General features: G+C 40.0%; 1 protein-coding gene across 8 annotated transcripts in view; it reads left to right on the top strand.

Moving 5' to 3' along the window:
- The window catches only part of ASPH (aspartate beta-hydroxylase), a 114,780-nt gene that overhangs the window by 94,206 nt on the left and 4,919 nt on the right, over positions 1 to 15,655 (top strand). For all 8 annotated transcript variants that reach the window (XM_048286273.1, XM_048286278.1, XM_048286275.1 and 5 more), the window contains 3 exons: positions 4,874 to 5,009; positions 5,861 to 5,952; positions 10,677 to 10,810. In XM_048286273.1, the coding sequence (XP_048142230.1) occupies positions 4,874 to 5,009; positions 5,861 to 5,952; positions 10,677 to 10,810 (362 nt within the window). The remainder of the gene's footprint in view (positions 1 to 4,873; positions 5,010 to 5,860; positions 5,953 to 10,676; positions 10,811 to 15,655) is intronic.

Here is a 15,655-nt window from a genome sequence, read left to right as displayed (position 1 = left end):
ATTTGGGAGTGGTAAGGTTTACATTCTTCAAGATAACACTCACAGTTTAAAGTATAAAGCCAGAATGTAGTTATATGCATCAGGACAATTGTATCGTTGCTTTTTTGTAACTCAAGAAAGTACTTGAAGTTTTGAAAGAAAGCAGGTTTGATTCTAGTAACATACAATGCTGCAAGCAAGACTAGAAATAGTATTCTTCAGGAAGTGGCAAAAAATTATTGATGGCATTGGTTTTACTAATTTCTGAAGTATTCCAACTTCTGTACATGGTTTAGTTAAAAAAAAAAATTATTTCCCCTTCTCACAGAGCAAAAACTAATCAACATTTATTTCCTACTGCTTCATTTCATCACATTCCTCTTACATGTATGTGGGAAATGCTTCCAGATCACAGTGGTAGAATTCAATATGGATAATACGCTGTACACAGCACTGGAGGCCCTGACCCTCTCTCTTGAGTTTCGCTGCTTGTTAAATGGGAATGAACTATTTTCAAAAACTTGGTAGCTTAATAATGCAAACTGAGCATTTATTTGTGGCTGAGGCAGTAGTAAAGCTGAACTCTCTTTGGTTCATTCCATTAACCAGCACAGCTGTGGTCAGTGGCATCTTATAGCACAGACCTGGCTTGATTTTCTTACAAAGGGTCATCTAGTTTCTTGGGCCTAGAGATGGAGATGTGAATTTTGACTGTGCCTTGCTTTTTCCACTGAAAGCCAAAAGAGAAAATTGCCTTTTTTTCAGTATTCTCAGTTTGATAACTTCCTTTTGAGGGGCATTCAGCTCAATTAGCTATAGTCATACAGACATGGGACATACTGTCCATGCTAGTGGCCTTGTTTACAAGTCAGAAAAAAGGGGTGTTTCCACAGGATGATTCATTTTTACCTTGTTAAATAACTGTCTAAGCATGGCATGTCTCCTTTCCTGGTGTTAACTTTCCTACCACTTTACTTAAAAAACGGGGCCTGCTGCTTAACTTCCTGATGGGTAAGGTTAAGAAAAGACAATCTCATACTTTATCTATTTTAATATTACCTGCTTGGTAATATTACCTGCTTGGTTGTCTTAAGGAAGAGGGTTTTGGGCTGGGTTTATTTTGCCGGGAAGGGAAGACTGAGAGTAACTCAGTAACACTAATCAGGACATGGTACATCTTAATTAGTGGAACTGTGCTGAAGGGATTTTTGAATCTCTCTGCAGCTCATTGAGGCTTAATGTTTTTCCTTGAAAGAATAGGAAGAGGCACCTGATTTCTCAGGGAGAAGAAAATATAAACTTTTATATTAGGAAGGGTGTGGTGAGTGATTTATGTAGAGATGTTCTGCTAATGTTTCTGATTTACAGTATTTTAGGCCTTTGGATCTGGGAATTCAAAAAACTGTCTTTCTCTTTTTGATCTCAGCTGAAAGGAATCCGTACTTTCATCTTTGAAAACCAGTCCTTTTCCCTTGGGACAATTAGCTTTCCTCAGCCAGTCCTACTGAGTCATTGCATCTTTCTCCAGTACCTTCTGTAGAACCTCAGTCATAGCATTATTCTATTCTGGTGATCATTTGAAAAATAATAAAAGAAATACAATGGTGTTGGAGCCTAGAGACTTTTCACTGGTCTGAAATTAATACATAGGCAATGACTTAAGTAACTTTGTCCTCTCTGCATATTGTGTCCTCTCACTTTTGGAAAGGACCCAGAGGATGCTTTGCCAATAATTTACTCCAGTGAATAGCTGATTGATTAAAGTAGATCTTGTATTGTTGGTTTTCTCTGATGGCTTAGATTTTATTAATTAAAATTCCAAGTGCAGCAAGAAAAGTGCAGAAAGACAATGAAGGTATTGGCAACAGTACATGTTTATAGCCTTCCATAGGCTGACAGTTGGGCCTTAATGGATTAAGTAATAATAGCTAAACATTCATAGTTAAAGGAGAATTTAAATTGAAATGTGTATTTAAAGTGTGGTTGGATGCTTTAAGGGGAGACTTGTGTTGAAAGGATGCATACAAGTGCTGATGTTTAAGCACTGTGAGTGATTGAATGGGTGCAAGGAATCTGTTTTGAACGGTTTAAAACAGTGCCCCTTGCTTGGAGGTTGTCAGCATTACCCAGTGGAGATGTGGTGACTGATTGTGAATGCTTTCCTATTCTGTTTCAGTAACAAAGTGAAGTACATTAAACTCTTCACCATGATCTTATTTTACAGTTCAGTGGATTAAAATGGATGTGTGGTCAGTAGTTATGCCTCACGTGAGGGGTAGCAACCTCTTAATCTCTTCCTGTGTCATTTATAACCATGCACTGAAAGGGTTTGACAGCCCAGAGTAAGGATACTTTCAATATAATAGTTTCATATAAAAATAAACCAATATTAAAAAGTCCCTATTTAAATAAAATCTACATTACTGCCAGATGTACAACAACTGTAAACTTCAATTGTTGTTAGGAACTGTATTTAAAAAGCCATATGGAGGTTTATGGGAATCAGCTGCTAGCAAACAAGTACATATGCTTCCAGTGCTGGTTGCCTACTGATTTTTCACTCGTAATCAGGATACTGCACCAAATATAATATGAATTTTTTGCTCTAACCTGGAGCTTGAATCCTTAAATATCATGGAGCCATAAGTATATTTGACTTTTTTTCTGTAGATACCAGCTCTTGGATCATAAGCTGTAAGTCCAAGTCCTGGACTTAGTCATTATGCTTTAATGGTGTTTTGTGTTCTTACTATTCAAGGTATCCCTAAGAGTCTGTAATATCAGGGAGACCAAGGTTGAGCGGTGTTTGAACTCCCCACTTAGTTTCTCCCTAGGAGTTGTCTGTTGCTCATTATAAAGCACTATCCATGTGTTGTACAGATGGGGTCTAGGTTTTTAGGACAGAAACCCTATTGATTTCTGGGCAATTTATGTCTAAAACCATTGAGGTTTTAGTTCAAAATTGATGAGATGTATTCAAATAAATTTGTATCCAACGCATTCGGGGAGGAGCTTTTAAACACAAGGATGAACACTTACCTTTAAAGGTTAACCTTCAACCTGTGGCACTTGAGACTAGAGGTGACAAAGCAGCTGTTGCCTACAATGCCTTGCACCACCAGTGCTCTTCATGCGTCATCTTGTCTGTGGGTATCCCTCTGACCTTTTTTCAGCTGAGGGAGTAGGATGAGTTTGAGGAAGCCCAGAAAAACTTGTAATATCTTTTAAAGTTTTCCAGTTTCGTTGCTCTATATCACTTTAAATTGAGGCTGGTGTGAGTGTAGGTTATTCTTTTCTTTCTCTTCTCCAGCCAGTGCAAAACCAGGTACTCAAGCTGGCATTTTCTTTTGTAGATAAGATAGTGCTGAATAAGTAGCAGCACTGTTCTCGGATTCATCTCCGATTAGGTGGAAATTTTCAATCTGTTTTTGTACCCTACATTTTGGAAAAGTCAGTTTTCCAAAGATACTCTAAAAAAACCCACCAACCCCAATTTTTACTTAATGCTAACTGTTAAATGAATGTTACAGAAACCATCAATGAAGGGAGAATAATGTGAATGCACCAGGAAAAATAAGTGTTCTTCCCCATTTTTTGATAGGTGAGAGAAAAACCCAATTTGTTTAATAGAGATTACTGTAATAACATAAGTGAAATCCACATTTTCATATGTTTTAGCCTAGCTAAAATTGTTCTAATGGGAGAAAGTATTATAGACAACATGTTCTAGGCATCCTTTGCTTTATTGAGCCTTTTATGATCTAGCAATATAAACTTATTTTGTCAGATCAACTTGTCTTTTAAGTAAAAAACTTCAAGTGGAAAATGCAGCTGTTTTATTTAAATGAGGAAGACTAATAATCATATGAAGTTTTAAGACTAAAAGGGGGCAGTTATATCACCTAGTCTGCTCTGTGTTGCAGAGACTTTTGAGTTTTACTCATCATGTAACGAGGTAGTGTGGGAACATACCGTAGCTTATTTCAGTGTGAAATGGATTGAAAATGTCTTACAGAAATGCTTTGTTCAAGAGCACAAAGAAAAAATGAAAACTATTCACCCAAAATAAGGTTTAGTGAGAAAAGTAAGCTGCTGGGAAGTTGAAGTTAGTTTTATCCAGATCCATTTTTATACTGTGGGTTTTCCATTTATTTTGCTATAACATTAAAATGACTTATTATTGGTAGAATAAAAGGTTTTTTAAGCTGATTTCTCAAAATATAATATCCTGAGGCAGCAGAGAACAGAAATTTTAATTCCTCTATTTTGTGGGTTTGTATGTATGAAGTGTAAGGCAGCTCACACATTCTGGTTGTGCCCATAAATGATCACCTGGAATTTCAAGTTGTACATGATTTTTTCAATAGCATCAACATGTGCAAGTGAATCTCTGCAAGCCTTTTTGAAGGTTTTAATCATAAATTTCCACTCAAGGGCTGTGTTTAAATTTGTCCTCTTTGGTCTGTAATATTCTGCAATACCTGGAGATCAGGTTATGTGAGTGGTTTTCCAGTTGCAGGAATGATTCCATGTCACATGTGCAGCATTTAGGAAGGTCAATACATTTAGCTTGCAATACAAAATGATCACTTAAAGAGCCCTTAGGCTCATCAAATAGCAGGTCAAAGTGAGGCCTCGTCTGTAAAGAGGCTGGCTATTGTTGAAATCTCACAATCCCGATGTGACTGAATCTGAAGAATGCTGCGAAAGTTGTTTTTCCTGCCTTAACGTGTCAGAAGGGAATAGAGTATAAAGCAACTTGATAATAATGATGAACACTTCTTTTAGTGCTTTTAAATAAAAAAATAAAGTTCATAATGGTGAGGAAAAATAAAAATTGTACTAAAACCAAATACAGTAACTTCTCAGTGCAGTAACATGGCTCTCACAACAGTCCTTAGAGAAAAACTGGAAGCTCATTCGGGATGAGGGTCTTGCTGTGATGGATAAAAAAAGAAGCCTCTTCCTGCCTGAAGATGAGAACCTACGGGAAAAAGGAGACTGGAGCCAGTTTACCTTATGGCAACAAGGTAAAACATTCTGTATTTCTTTTCTTACCCCAATTTCACGATCTCAGAGTAATGTAGTGTAATAAGGAGTAGCAACACTGTTTTTTCTAGAACTGTTTTTATAATCACAATGTACAGAGGAAGGGAACTGATAAAACAGTGTTTGGGACTCCTGTGACAATGAACAGAGGGTTCTTTATTCTAAACCATGTTGTCCTGAAATACTTCTAAGAGTCCCTTGAGTATGGTAACTGTTCAATGAGTGTACTCCTCTTCTGGCAAGGCTGCCAACACTTTACCTGGTAATGCGTAGTACAAAGCCTGAGGGAAGATGAGGACATGGGAGAAGGCACATCCTCAGTACTTCAGCTAGGGGAGATCTGTCATTCAGAAATGATATGAGCAAAAGAATATGACTTGAATAAGCCTGCTGCCCTGCCCCTAAGCTGGGCACTGGGAGGCCCAGCTCCTGGAATGACCTTAAATTCTTATAAAACTCCACATATGAAAGATAACTAAAATATTAAAAGCAATTTATATCAAAATGTAACCTGGTGTTGAAATGCTATAATATTGGTGGCATTTTTCATCTTTTCTTTCTATGCAGCCATATTAGGGATTATACTTCTAAAATAATACTTTCTAGATGGTAGAAAGCCTGGTGTTCACAAGTAGTTTAAAAGCAAAGTGTGCAGGCTGCTATGGTATTACAACATGGAGGTACTTCAGTGGCACAATCTGTAAAACGGGAGGAGTAATATTTACCCGTCTCTGTGTCAGCTCTTTGGCAGCTTTGTTACTTTTCTGCAAAGCAGAAAATGGGAATGTTCATTCATTGCTCTTACCAATGCTCTATCCATTATTTTCACTAGGAAGAAAAAATGAGAATGCTTGTAAAAGTGTTCCGAAAACATGTGCTTTGTTGGAAAGATTCCCAGAAGCTACTGGCTGCAGAAGAGGGCAGGTACCTGGCAAACTTCTTCATTTTTGCAAATCCTTAATGCTGGGAGCGGGTGATTTTGAGGAATAGAGGGACGCATATAGAGGAATGCAGGATTTTGGTATGTTTAATGATGCCTCAAGCACATGATAACAATAAATATAAAAACAAAAAAAATATGCCTTATTTTAGCTGTCAGCAAATACCAGGTGAAATATGTTAGCTGAAGCCTTTTTAGGACTCCTTAGTTGAGCCATTTTACCATGTGTTTCCTGGGAGCTTGTGGTAGGTAAGTAGTTATTTGCCATGGGTCACGATTACAATGAGTAATGCCTTACTAAACCTCAGCCTGAAGTGACCTCATCTGACTCATATCCTACCTCTGCTTTGAGCAGGAGGTTGGATTAGGTCCTTTCTAACCTGAGGTTTTGGTTTTTTTTCTGATCTGAACCTAACTTTACATGATTAATTCAGTGAGCCAGATTCTCACTGTGATAAACTTCACGTGTCTACCCCAGCCTGGCAGCATTATACAGAGGGAGAATCACCTTGTGGAAGCCAAACAGTGCTGCCACATGCTTCTTTCCTGGAGGTAAAGGAAAGAAATTTTGCATCCATGAGCTGTGGGTGCCAACAAAATTTGTTTCAAGTGCCTACAATGACTATCCAGCTATCAGTTAAATTCATTTAATCATGAAGTACACCTGTATGGATTAAAACACATGCAGCTGAATGAATGGGCCAACATAGCTATCAAGTGGTTCTGTAGAACGTAAGTTTTCATTTTTTTCCAAATAATGACTATGTGAGAGTAAGCTTCACATGGCAAAATTAAGGATGCAGAAGTTGAAAGGCACAGTGCTAATGTAGTCCTAATTCAGAGCCTTGAGACTATGTGTTCATCTTTTGGCCAGTCCCTTGCTTTTGATGTGCAGAACTACACTGGATGGCTACTGCTGTGGGAATGAACAAGGCTGGTGTTTCATTGATTGGTTGCAAAGGCTGGTTATAGTGAATATAACTGATGAGAAGTCATCACACTCAGTGTGGCAAACAAGAAAACTGCTCTCTGTGGCATCCATAGCCAAAGCAGATCTGTCTCTCAGAGCTAATGCTCTTTGAGAGCTACTATTTTTTTCATCATTTCTTGGTGTTATCACCAGGATATAGTTTGCAGAAATGTTGTGTATTTACAGCTGTAGCTGTAGTCACGTGTTTTAAACATATTAATGTACAATAATCTGAAAAGTGGTGCTCTAGAAGTCTTAAGTTTTACCTCGACTATTATGAGATGCCTAGGGCAGTTTTAGTTTTATGATAGCCATGACTGAAATGTTACTGCTAAAATAGATTTAAAATATCAGCTGAACCCTATTCACATACTGATGGACTGGTAAGCAATGGGAACAAACACAATCAGGAAATAAGGAATTCTGTGGTAGACAAACCATTTGGATGCTTTGGGCACCACATGTAGTGACAAAGATAAAAGAAATGTAAAATAATCAACTACCCACTCAGTGCTGCTGAGAGACTGTGTAGAACAATAGGAAGTGATCATATTATTTAAAATTATAAGATTCTTCTTAAAAATAGCAGTAAACTTTAAGTATCACAGCTAATTTTAATTCTGGATATTTCTTACATTGCAGCCATAGTACAACTCATTGGTAGTTTAGAACAATTTATCTATAGCACTTGAGCACAGCACACAGATATAATTCACAGACATATCCAGACTGATCTGCATGGGCAGATAAGGTGCATGACAGTAATCAATCTTCAGTGCTGGTATATTAGCATTACAGGATTTGTTTGTCTCAGATATTAGTAAGTATCCTGCATAGCCAGTTGTTTGCATTGCATTAGGGTCTGACACATCACGGAGTGGCAGAGTTGGGTGGGAGGGTCTGTGTTCACCAGGGTCACTGGAGCTTATCACTTGCTGTCATAAGAAACTGCCAGTAAGCTGAAACCTCAGATGGCAAGAATGGCTGAGACAAGAGGCACACACTGTCTCCTGCTGGTTTTATTAACAGTTGGAGAGCATGCAACACCTTAATCTGTAAGATTTATCAAAGCTACTCTGTCCCAACCAAATGTGCAGATTTCTCAGTTGAAAAGCTGCTTCTCACCGCTGTTGTGCATTATTCACACTTCCTGTTCATTGAGTTGATACAGAATGAATCAGAAGGGTTGAGGTGAGAAGGGACATCTGGAGATTACTTAGTCCAACCCCTTGCTCAAAGTATGATGAATTAGAGCAGGAGTCCCGTGCTCAGGACTGTGTCCAGCCAGGTTCTGAATGCCTCTAAGGATAGAGACTCTACAGCCTCTCTGGCCAACCTGTTCCTGTGTACGGTAAAAAAAGTGTTTCCTTATGCTTAAATGGCATTTCCTGTGTTTCAATCTGTGTCCATTTCCTCTCTGCCTTTCACTGGATGACATTGAGAAGAGCCTGCCCTCTGCCTTCTTCACACTTCTCATCAGGTATTTATATGCATTGATAAGATCCTTCCTTGAACCTTATGTGCTCCAGGCTGAACAGTCCCAACTACTTCAGCTTCCCCTTGTAAGATTCTCCCATCCCTTAACCACCTTTATACCCTTCACCTGCTCCAGTGTGTCCATGTCTCTGTCACAGCAGGTAGCACAAAACTGGGTCCAGCATTTAAGGTGTCTCACCAACTCTGAGGGGAAGGATAATCTCCCTCAACCTGCTGCCAGAGCTTTCCACAATGCAGCCCTGGAAGCTGTTGGTGGTTTTGCTGCAGTGCTGGCTCCTGTTTAATTTGGGCACTATGACGACCCTTTGAGGGTCTCCCTGTGAGGATCCCACAGTCTCTTTCTAGAAAGTTGCTTTCCAGACAGTTGTCCATCAGCCTGTATTGATGCATGCCTCCCTTGCGCAGAATTTTACACTTCTTTTTGTCAAATATGTCAAGATTTCTGTTTCCGCCTTTCTCCATCTTGCCAAGGTCTTTATGAAAGGCAGAAAAAAAAAAAAAAGGTAGTGCATCAGCCACTCCTATTCAGTTTTCTATCATCTGCAAACTTGCTGAGGGGGATGCACTCCGTCCCATCTTCTGAGTCACTGTGAAACTCCTAAACAAAACCCAGTACTGAGCCCTAGGATGCACCTCTGATGAGTGGCCTTCAGCTGGACTTTGTGCCTCTGGTCACAGCTTGTTGAGCCTGGCTTAAGAGTCAGATTTCAGTCCTCTTCACTAGGAACTTATCTAGGTCCCACTTCCTCACCTTGTTGATTAGGATGTTCATGGCAGACTGTTCAAAGACTTAACGTTGAAATAAACAATATCCACCAAGCTAGAAGCCTCACCAAAGAAAGCTGGTGAAGTACAGAATTCCCTTCATAAACCCATACTGACTACACCCAGGTACATTCTTTTCCTTCATGTGTTTGAAAATTGTTTCCAGGATTACTTTCTCCATGACCTTTCCAAGGATTGAGGTGAGGCTGACTAGACAGTAGCTCCTCAGATCATCCTACTTGCCCTTCTTGAAGATAGGAACAATGTTTCTTTTCTACCAGTTCTCAGGGACCCCTGCTGGTAGCAGTGCCCTTTCAAAGATTGTGTGGATTGTGTATGGATTTATGTCATCCATGTCCCTCTGGCCTCATGGGTGGATCCCATCAGGACCCATGAAACAGGTTGTTGAGTTTGTTTAAATGTTCCCTAACCTGTTCCTTCTCCACAGAACATAAATCATCTGTGCTCCAGTCTATTTCACTGGTCTCAGGTGTCTGGCACTCCTGAAATTCAGTCATACCAGTGGAGATTGAGGCAAAGAAGACATGTAGTGCCTCAGCCTTCTTCATGTCCTTTGTCATCAGATATTCTGTCACATTTAGTGGCTGGTCATGTTTTTCCTAGGATTTCTTTTGTTGATAAGGTATTTGTAGGAATCTCTCTTGTTACCCTTCAATTCCATCTCCAGATTCAGCACCAGGAGAGCTTTGACTTTCCTAACCTCATCCCTGCATGTGCAGAGAGTGTCTCTACAGTCTTTCCAGGTGACCTCACCCTGCTTCCACTTCCTGTATGCTTCCTTTTTGTGTTTCAATTTTGTCTGGGTCACCATGCTTCCTGCACATAGGGGTTATTGAGTTTGACAAGGTGCTACTTAAAAATCACCCAGCTGTCCTAGACCCCTCTTCTCTTACGGGATTTTTCCCAACAGATCCCTGAATAAGACCAAGTCTGCTCTCCTGAAGCTGTGGGTAGTAATTCTGCTTTTTGACTTTCTCCATCCTCTCATGATCTTGAACTCCACCTTCTCATGATTGCTACAGCCAAGGCTGACAGCAACCTTCACAGACAGGTCATCTGAGAGGGGCTGACCAGTCTGATGACCACAAGCCTTTTGTCTCCTACTGTCCATCCTTTTAAGTCTTTCCATAGGAAAGAAGGTACTTTTTCTGACTGTAGAGAGAAGATAATTATTTTCAGCTTGAAATGTGAATACTGGTTATTTTAAGTAAAATTAAAACTATGTACTTTCACACACAAATGCATCCCTGGTTTCACGCATGCACCACAAGACATATGTTTTAGAGTATTAAATGCCTTTAGGATATGAGAGAGAATTGCTGCTGAAATTCAAACAAAAGATGGCATTACACTTTTCACCCATCACCAAGGATGAGACTAAATGAAGTCCAGAACTCCCGGCAGCGTGGTTGTGAAGTGGAATGTGTTGAAAAATGTGTTTTTCTCTTCTTGCAGATCAAATATTCTATCATGCACCCAGGGACTCATGTCTGGCCCCACACAGGACCCACCAATTGTCGGCTGAGAATGCATTTGGGCTTGGTGATCCCTAAGGAAGGCTGCAGAATACGGTGTGCCCAAGAGAACAGGTATGGTTGCAGTGTTTGGCTGGGGGTTTTCTTGGTTGAGGGGGGGAATTGGTGTTTGGTTGGTTGCTTGCTTTTTTGTTTTTTTTTTTCTTCCAGTTTCCTCAAGACTGAAGAAGGGATAGGACTGCATGTAATTAAAAAAACCCCAAACAATGGGGTATTTTATTGACCAGGATGTGTAATATATTTCATTAAACAGGCAGTTTGCACCCTAACTCATGGTACAAACTTATAAATATCAGTTCTGAAACAGTGCCAGGAGAAGCTTTGGAGACAAACCTGCTCTTCTCTGCTATGGCATGGAACTAACAGTGGGCTTGATCAATGGGGTCTCTGTGTTTACTTTTACAATGCCAGCCTAATATTGCTGCCAGCAGAGTTCCTGTATGTATTTTGATTTTGGAGCGATTTAGAATTTGTTGCTTCTTCGGCAGAAGCTAAGACTTAGAGGTACCTACATTTTCACCACTGTGACAAAATACCATGGTACTTCTGGCAGAAGCCTCCTTTTTAGCTGGTATTATTTGTTACAATTCAGTTAAAATATTCCAGTTGAAGTTGATCTCAGAATGAAGACATCTATGAAATTTTTGGCCCAGTGATTTACACAGGTGGCAATTTTTTTAAAGTGCTTTTTAAGTGAAATTGCTTACCCATTAGGGAAAAAATTATACTGAATTTTAAGTCAGTTTTATCTCTGTTTGTTGAGTCCAAAGCCCAGAATTAAATGCTATAGCTTATACATTTACTATCAGGGCATATACTCCCCTTAAAGATGAAATGGGAAAATGTGCTAAGTTTTTTGCATTATATTATCAAACACAGATAAATGTAGTATTAACTATAATGCTTGTTGCTTACAGGCTTAATTTGCTGAGACTTAAGTGAAATTCTCATGATGCTTGATATCTAGCTGCATATTTTGAAAGATTCTTGTATTGTCTGCAGCTTCTGAGGGCAACAAGTGTTAATTTTGAATTATTTTCAATGTAATAATTTCATTAGTGGTAGTAATGTAATTAATTTAATATTGAGAAATAAAATGCTACTCTTGTCTGCATGACTGCAATACATAGCAAAGGGGTTTTTTTCATAACATTTGAAAATGACTACAACTGGAAATCTTTTGGAATGGAGGATAGAAGTATCCAGCTGTTAATAACCAAAAATGTTGTTACTAGACACTCCTGTTGACATATAACTTATTTAATTATTTGTCATAGTGTTACAACTGACACTACCTACCTCTAGGTAGTGATGGACATTTTCTTCCAGCATTCCAATCCAATATCCAAAATAAGTTGGGTGGAAGGAGAGGTAGCTAGTTGCCTTAGAGGACTCATATAGAGACAGGGAGTCTTTTCACTTTAGGACATTACTGTTACTTCAGATTGGTGGTGACTGAATGGCATTACCATTAGGTGGCTGTTTAGTAGCTGGTGTGAACAAAGTAGTGGTTTTGCTCTGCTGCCGAGAGAGCAGGTGTCCACAGCTCACCACCTGTTATGAGGCTGGCACCCTTCTTTGTCTTAACCTGGAGAGAAGGGATAGTCCTGTGGAGAATGAACTTAAATACCTTCTTGGTAGTTAACACTCCCTCAAAGTCAAGAGTAGAAAATTGCCTGTTGCTGCAGACAGAGCACAGAGCACATCAGTGTCCAGGTTCTGGAACCTGGGTCAGTCTTGTGCATCAGACATCTTCATTTCAAATGTAAAACACTCAAGAGCTGACTACAACTTATGCTGGAATGTGTTAAGATCAGTTGCTTACAGCAAGAGCTATACATTCAGGAACAAGGGCGAGATTTTCCCTGGAAGCACTCAAAGTGTGTCTAGTGCTGGCAGTGAAAGGGCGGATATATATCCCTTCCCCTATGGCAGAGGAGGTGTGTGAACTACTGTGAAAAGTGCCAGGAGGAAGATCTACCTCGGGCAATTTCCGTTCCTTCCCTCCTGGTGGCTCAGAGCAGTGGTAAACTGGTGGTTTCCAATAGGAGAGCTGGCTGGAATAAGAAGGTTAGCATCATGCGTTTTCTGACCTCCTGTGCCACTGCTGTGTGCATGAGAGAGTGAACAGAAACAATGAGAATTTCATGCTTGGTTACCTCTGTGCCACCCAGCGTGGTTGTTTAGAGGGGCGAAGTTACAATGCAACTCATCCTTTGATGGACAGGCAAATCAGCACTGTCCAGTGCTGTGTTTTACTTCTTCACTTTCAGAAGAGTTTTTTGCAGCTGTTTGGGGTTGGTTGGGTGGTTGAGGGCCACAAAGATGATCAGAGGGATGAAACACCTCTGCTGTGAAGAAAGGCTGAGGGAGCTGGGGTTGCTCGGCTTTGAGAAGAAAAGGCTCCAGAGAGACCTCATGATGGCCTTTCAGTACTTAAAGGGAGCTTTTAAGAAAGATTGGGACAGTTTTTGTCAGATAGGTTGCAACAGGACAAGGAGTAATAGTTTTAAACTAAAAGAGGATCAGTTTAGATTAGATACAAGAAAGAAGTGTTTTATAGAGAGGGTGGTGAGACACTGAAACAGGTTGCCTACAGGGACCACAGATGTCCTGTCCCTGGAAACATTCAAGGTCAGGCTGGACAGGGCTCTGAGCAACCTCATTGAGTTGGAGATGTCCCTGCTTATTGCAGGTTTTGCCTTTGAAGGTTCTTTCAACCCAAACTATTCTGACTGTATGATTCTTGTTCTGTGTAGCAGTGGTCATTTTAGGTCACTGGGCCATTTTGAAGTCCCAGCTCTGTAAAGTGCAGGGTATAATGCACAAAAGTGGTAGGTAAATAATATCTAGTTATCATAATCCAACATCACTGTCAGGCAGGGTGACCTTATCTTGAAATGAAGGTGAAGAGTTGCAGCCATTTTGCAGAAGCCAGTCTGAGATCTCGCCTTTAACAGGTGACACTAGAGCTCATATGGAAAATGATACAGAAACTACCCCAATGTGGCTCAGCACCAGACCAGAAGAATATGGTCCCTGTGTTACCACTTCGAAGAGTTTCTCACACCATCGGGCTTCTAAAAAATATTTATTTGCATACTAATAGTGTGGTTTGTAGCCTTTTCTTTGTTGTGCAAAACAGCCGATCCTATTATGATGCAAATGATAGATCCTGGGTTTTAACCTCTGAAGGGACTTCATCTGAGTGCCTGGGTTTTTATTGTCCTTAACGGAGCTGCACTTTCAGGCTATTTAGAGCAGTTCTTTTCAGGCTTGATTTAAGTAAAAAAAAAAAAAAACAAACAAAAAACAACAAAAAAAAACCCCCTCAGAAACAAAATACTCAAAAACCCCCTAGACCTCAATTGCTCCAGACAAAGCAAAACCAAATCCCCCAGCCCTCCCCAAGCACCCCCACCAAACACTCCTGGCGCCTCCCCCCACAAAACCCCCTACCCAAACCCACCCAAAACCAACCCCCCAAAAAAACTTCCAAAAAAACCCAAAAAATAAACCAAGCCAGAAGAACCAAACCAACAATACAACCCAAAGTCTTCTTGAATTTTTTTGCCACATTATAGCATTCTAAATGGTTTACTCCCACTGACTTTAATAAAACCAGTATAAGTTTAGTGTGGTACCAGTAACTCAGGGTCTATGTGACGTACAACATTTTTGTTACCAGATAACTGGTGTCATAGCAAACACCTCCACATGATCATAGCTGAAACCTGCAAAAGGCTGGTTATCTGGGCCTTTAAGGCTGATATCTGTGTGCAAGTCAGTGTGATTTTTTTTACTATGTTATGCTTTCTGGTTTGTCTACTCTTGCTTAAATTATGTTTAGATTATTATTTCAGTTGATCCAACTTCAGTTTCTCTTCAGAACATTACAGCACAACTCTATAAACTTTGATGGTTAGTTTTTGCTTTTGCTGAATTAAAAATATGGAGATGAACTGGAAGTATTAATCTAGTTTTCAGCCTGTTTTTGAAAAAAGAAAATTGTTTTCTCTGTAAATGAACACAGCTGAATGAGCTTAAGTGATGCATTTCCATCTTTGATGGCAAGGCCTTTGTTTCTTTTCCATCGTTACTGTTCACAGTGCTTACTTCCCTCTGAGGGCATCCATCCTCTTGGGCTGCTTCAGCTCCTGAGGGATCCTGTTAAAAAACTTGAGTGTGTGTTCATGATAGAGTGGCTTTAGGAAGGAATGTTTCTTTGACCATTGTTAACTTGACTGTTTTTCATCCAGTCTCACCTGGAGATGTATAACCAGGTGTTAAACTTCTTTTCGAAATTATGAATCCAGGTCTCAGCAGGCTGGAGAAGCTGCCAGCTGGAACTTGATGAAGTTCAACAAAGGCAAAAGCAAAGCCCTGCAGCTGGTAACAGATAAACACCTTGCAGCTGTAGCAGCTGGGTGATGACTGCATAGAAAGCAGCTTTGCAGAGAAGGGCTCAAGGACCCTAGGGGCCAAGTTGAACATGACTTACAATCTGCTTTCATATTGATGAAGTCTAGCTGTGTACTGGATTGTGTTAATAAATTTGTAGGAAGCAGTTTGAACAGTACAATTTTTTCCTCTCTCTTCTGCACTCAAGACACTGCCTCTGGAGTACTGTGTCCAGTTTGGGACACTTTAGTACAAAAAAAGTCTTTGATAAACTAGAGGGACCCCAGCAGAGGATGAATAAGATGATTAGGAGGAGGAGCTCAACGAACTGGTATGGAGTCTGAAAACCAGAAGGCTGAAGAGGAGCCTAGTTACTGTCTTAACTACTAATGCGTGCCACTGAGGAAGACAGAGCCAGACTCTTTTCAGAGAGGTGCAGTTGTAGAGTAAGAGGTACTGAACACAAGTGACAGGGAAGGAACTTTCATCTCGGTAGAA

The sequence above is a fragment of the Corvus hawaiiensis genome, chromosome 26 (assembly GCF_020740725.1).
Source record: "Corvus hawaiiensis isolate bCorHaw1 chromosome 26, bCorHaw1.pri.cur, whole genome shotgun sequence".
Classification (NCBI taxonomy): domain Eukaryota; kingdom Metazoa; phylum Chordata; class Aves; order Passeriformes; family Corvidae; genus Corvus; species Corvus hawaiiensis.
This window is presented reverse-complemented; position numbering and strand designations above follow the sequence as displayed.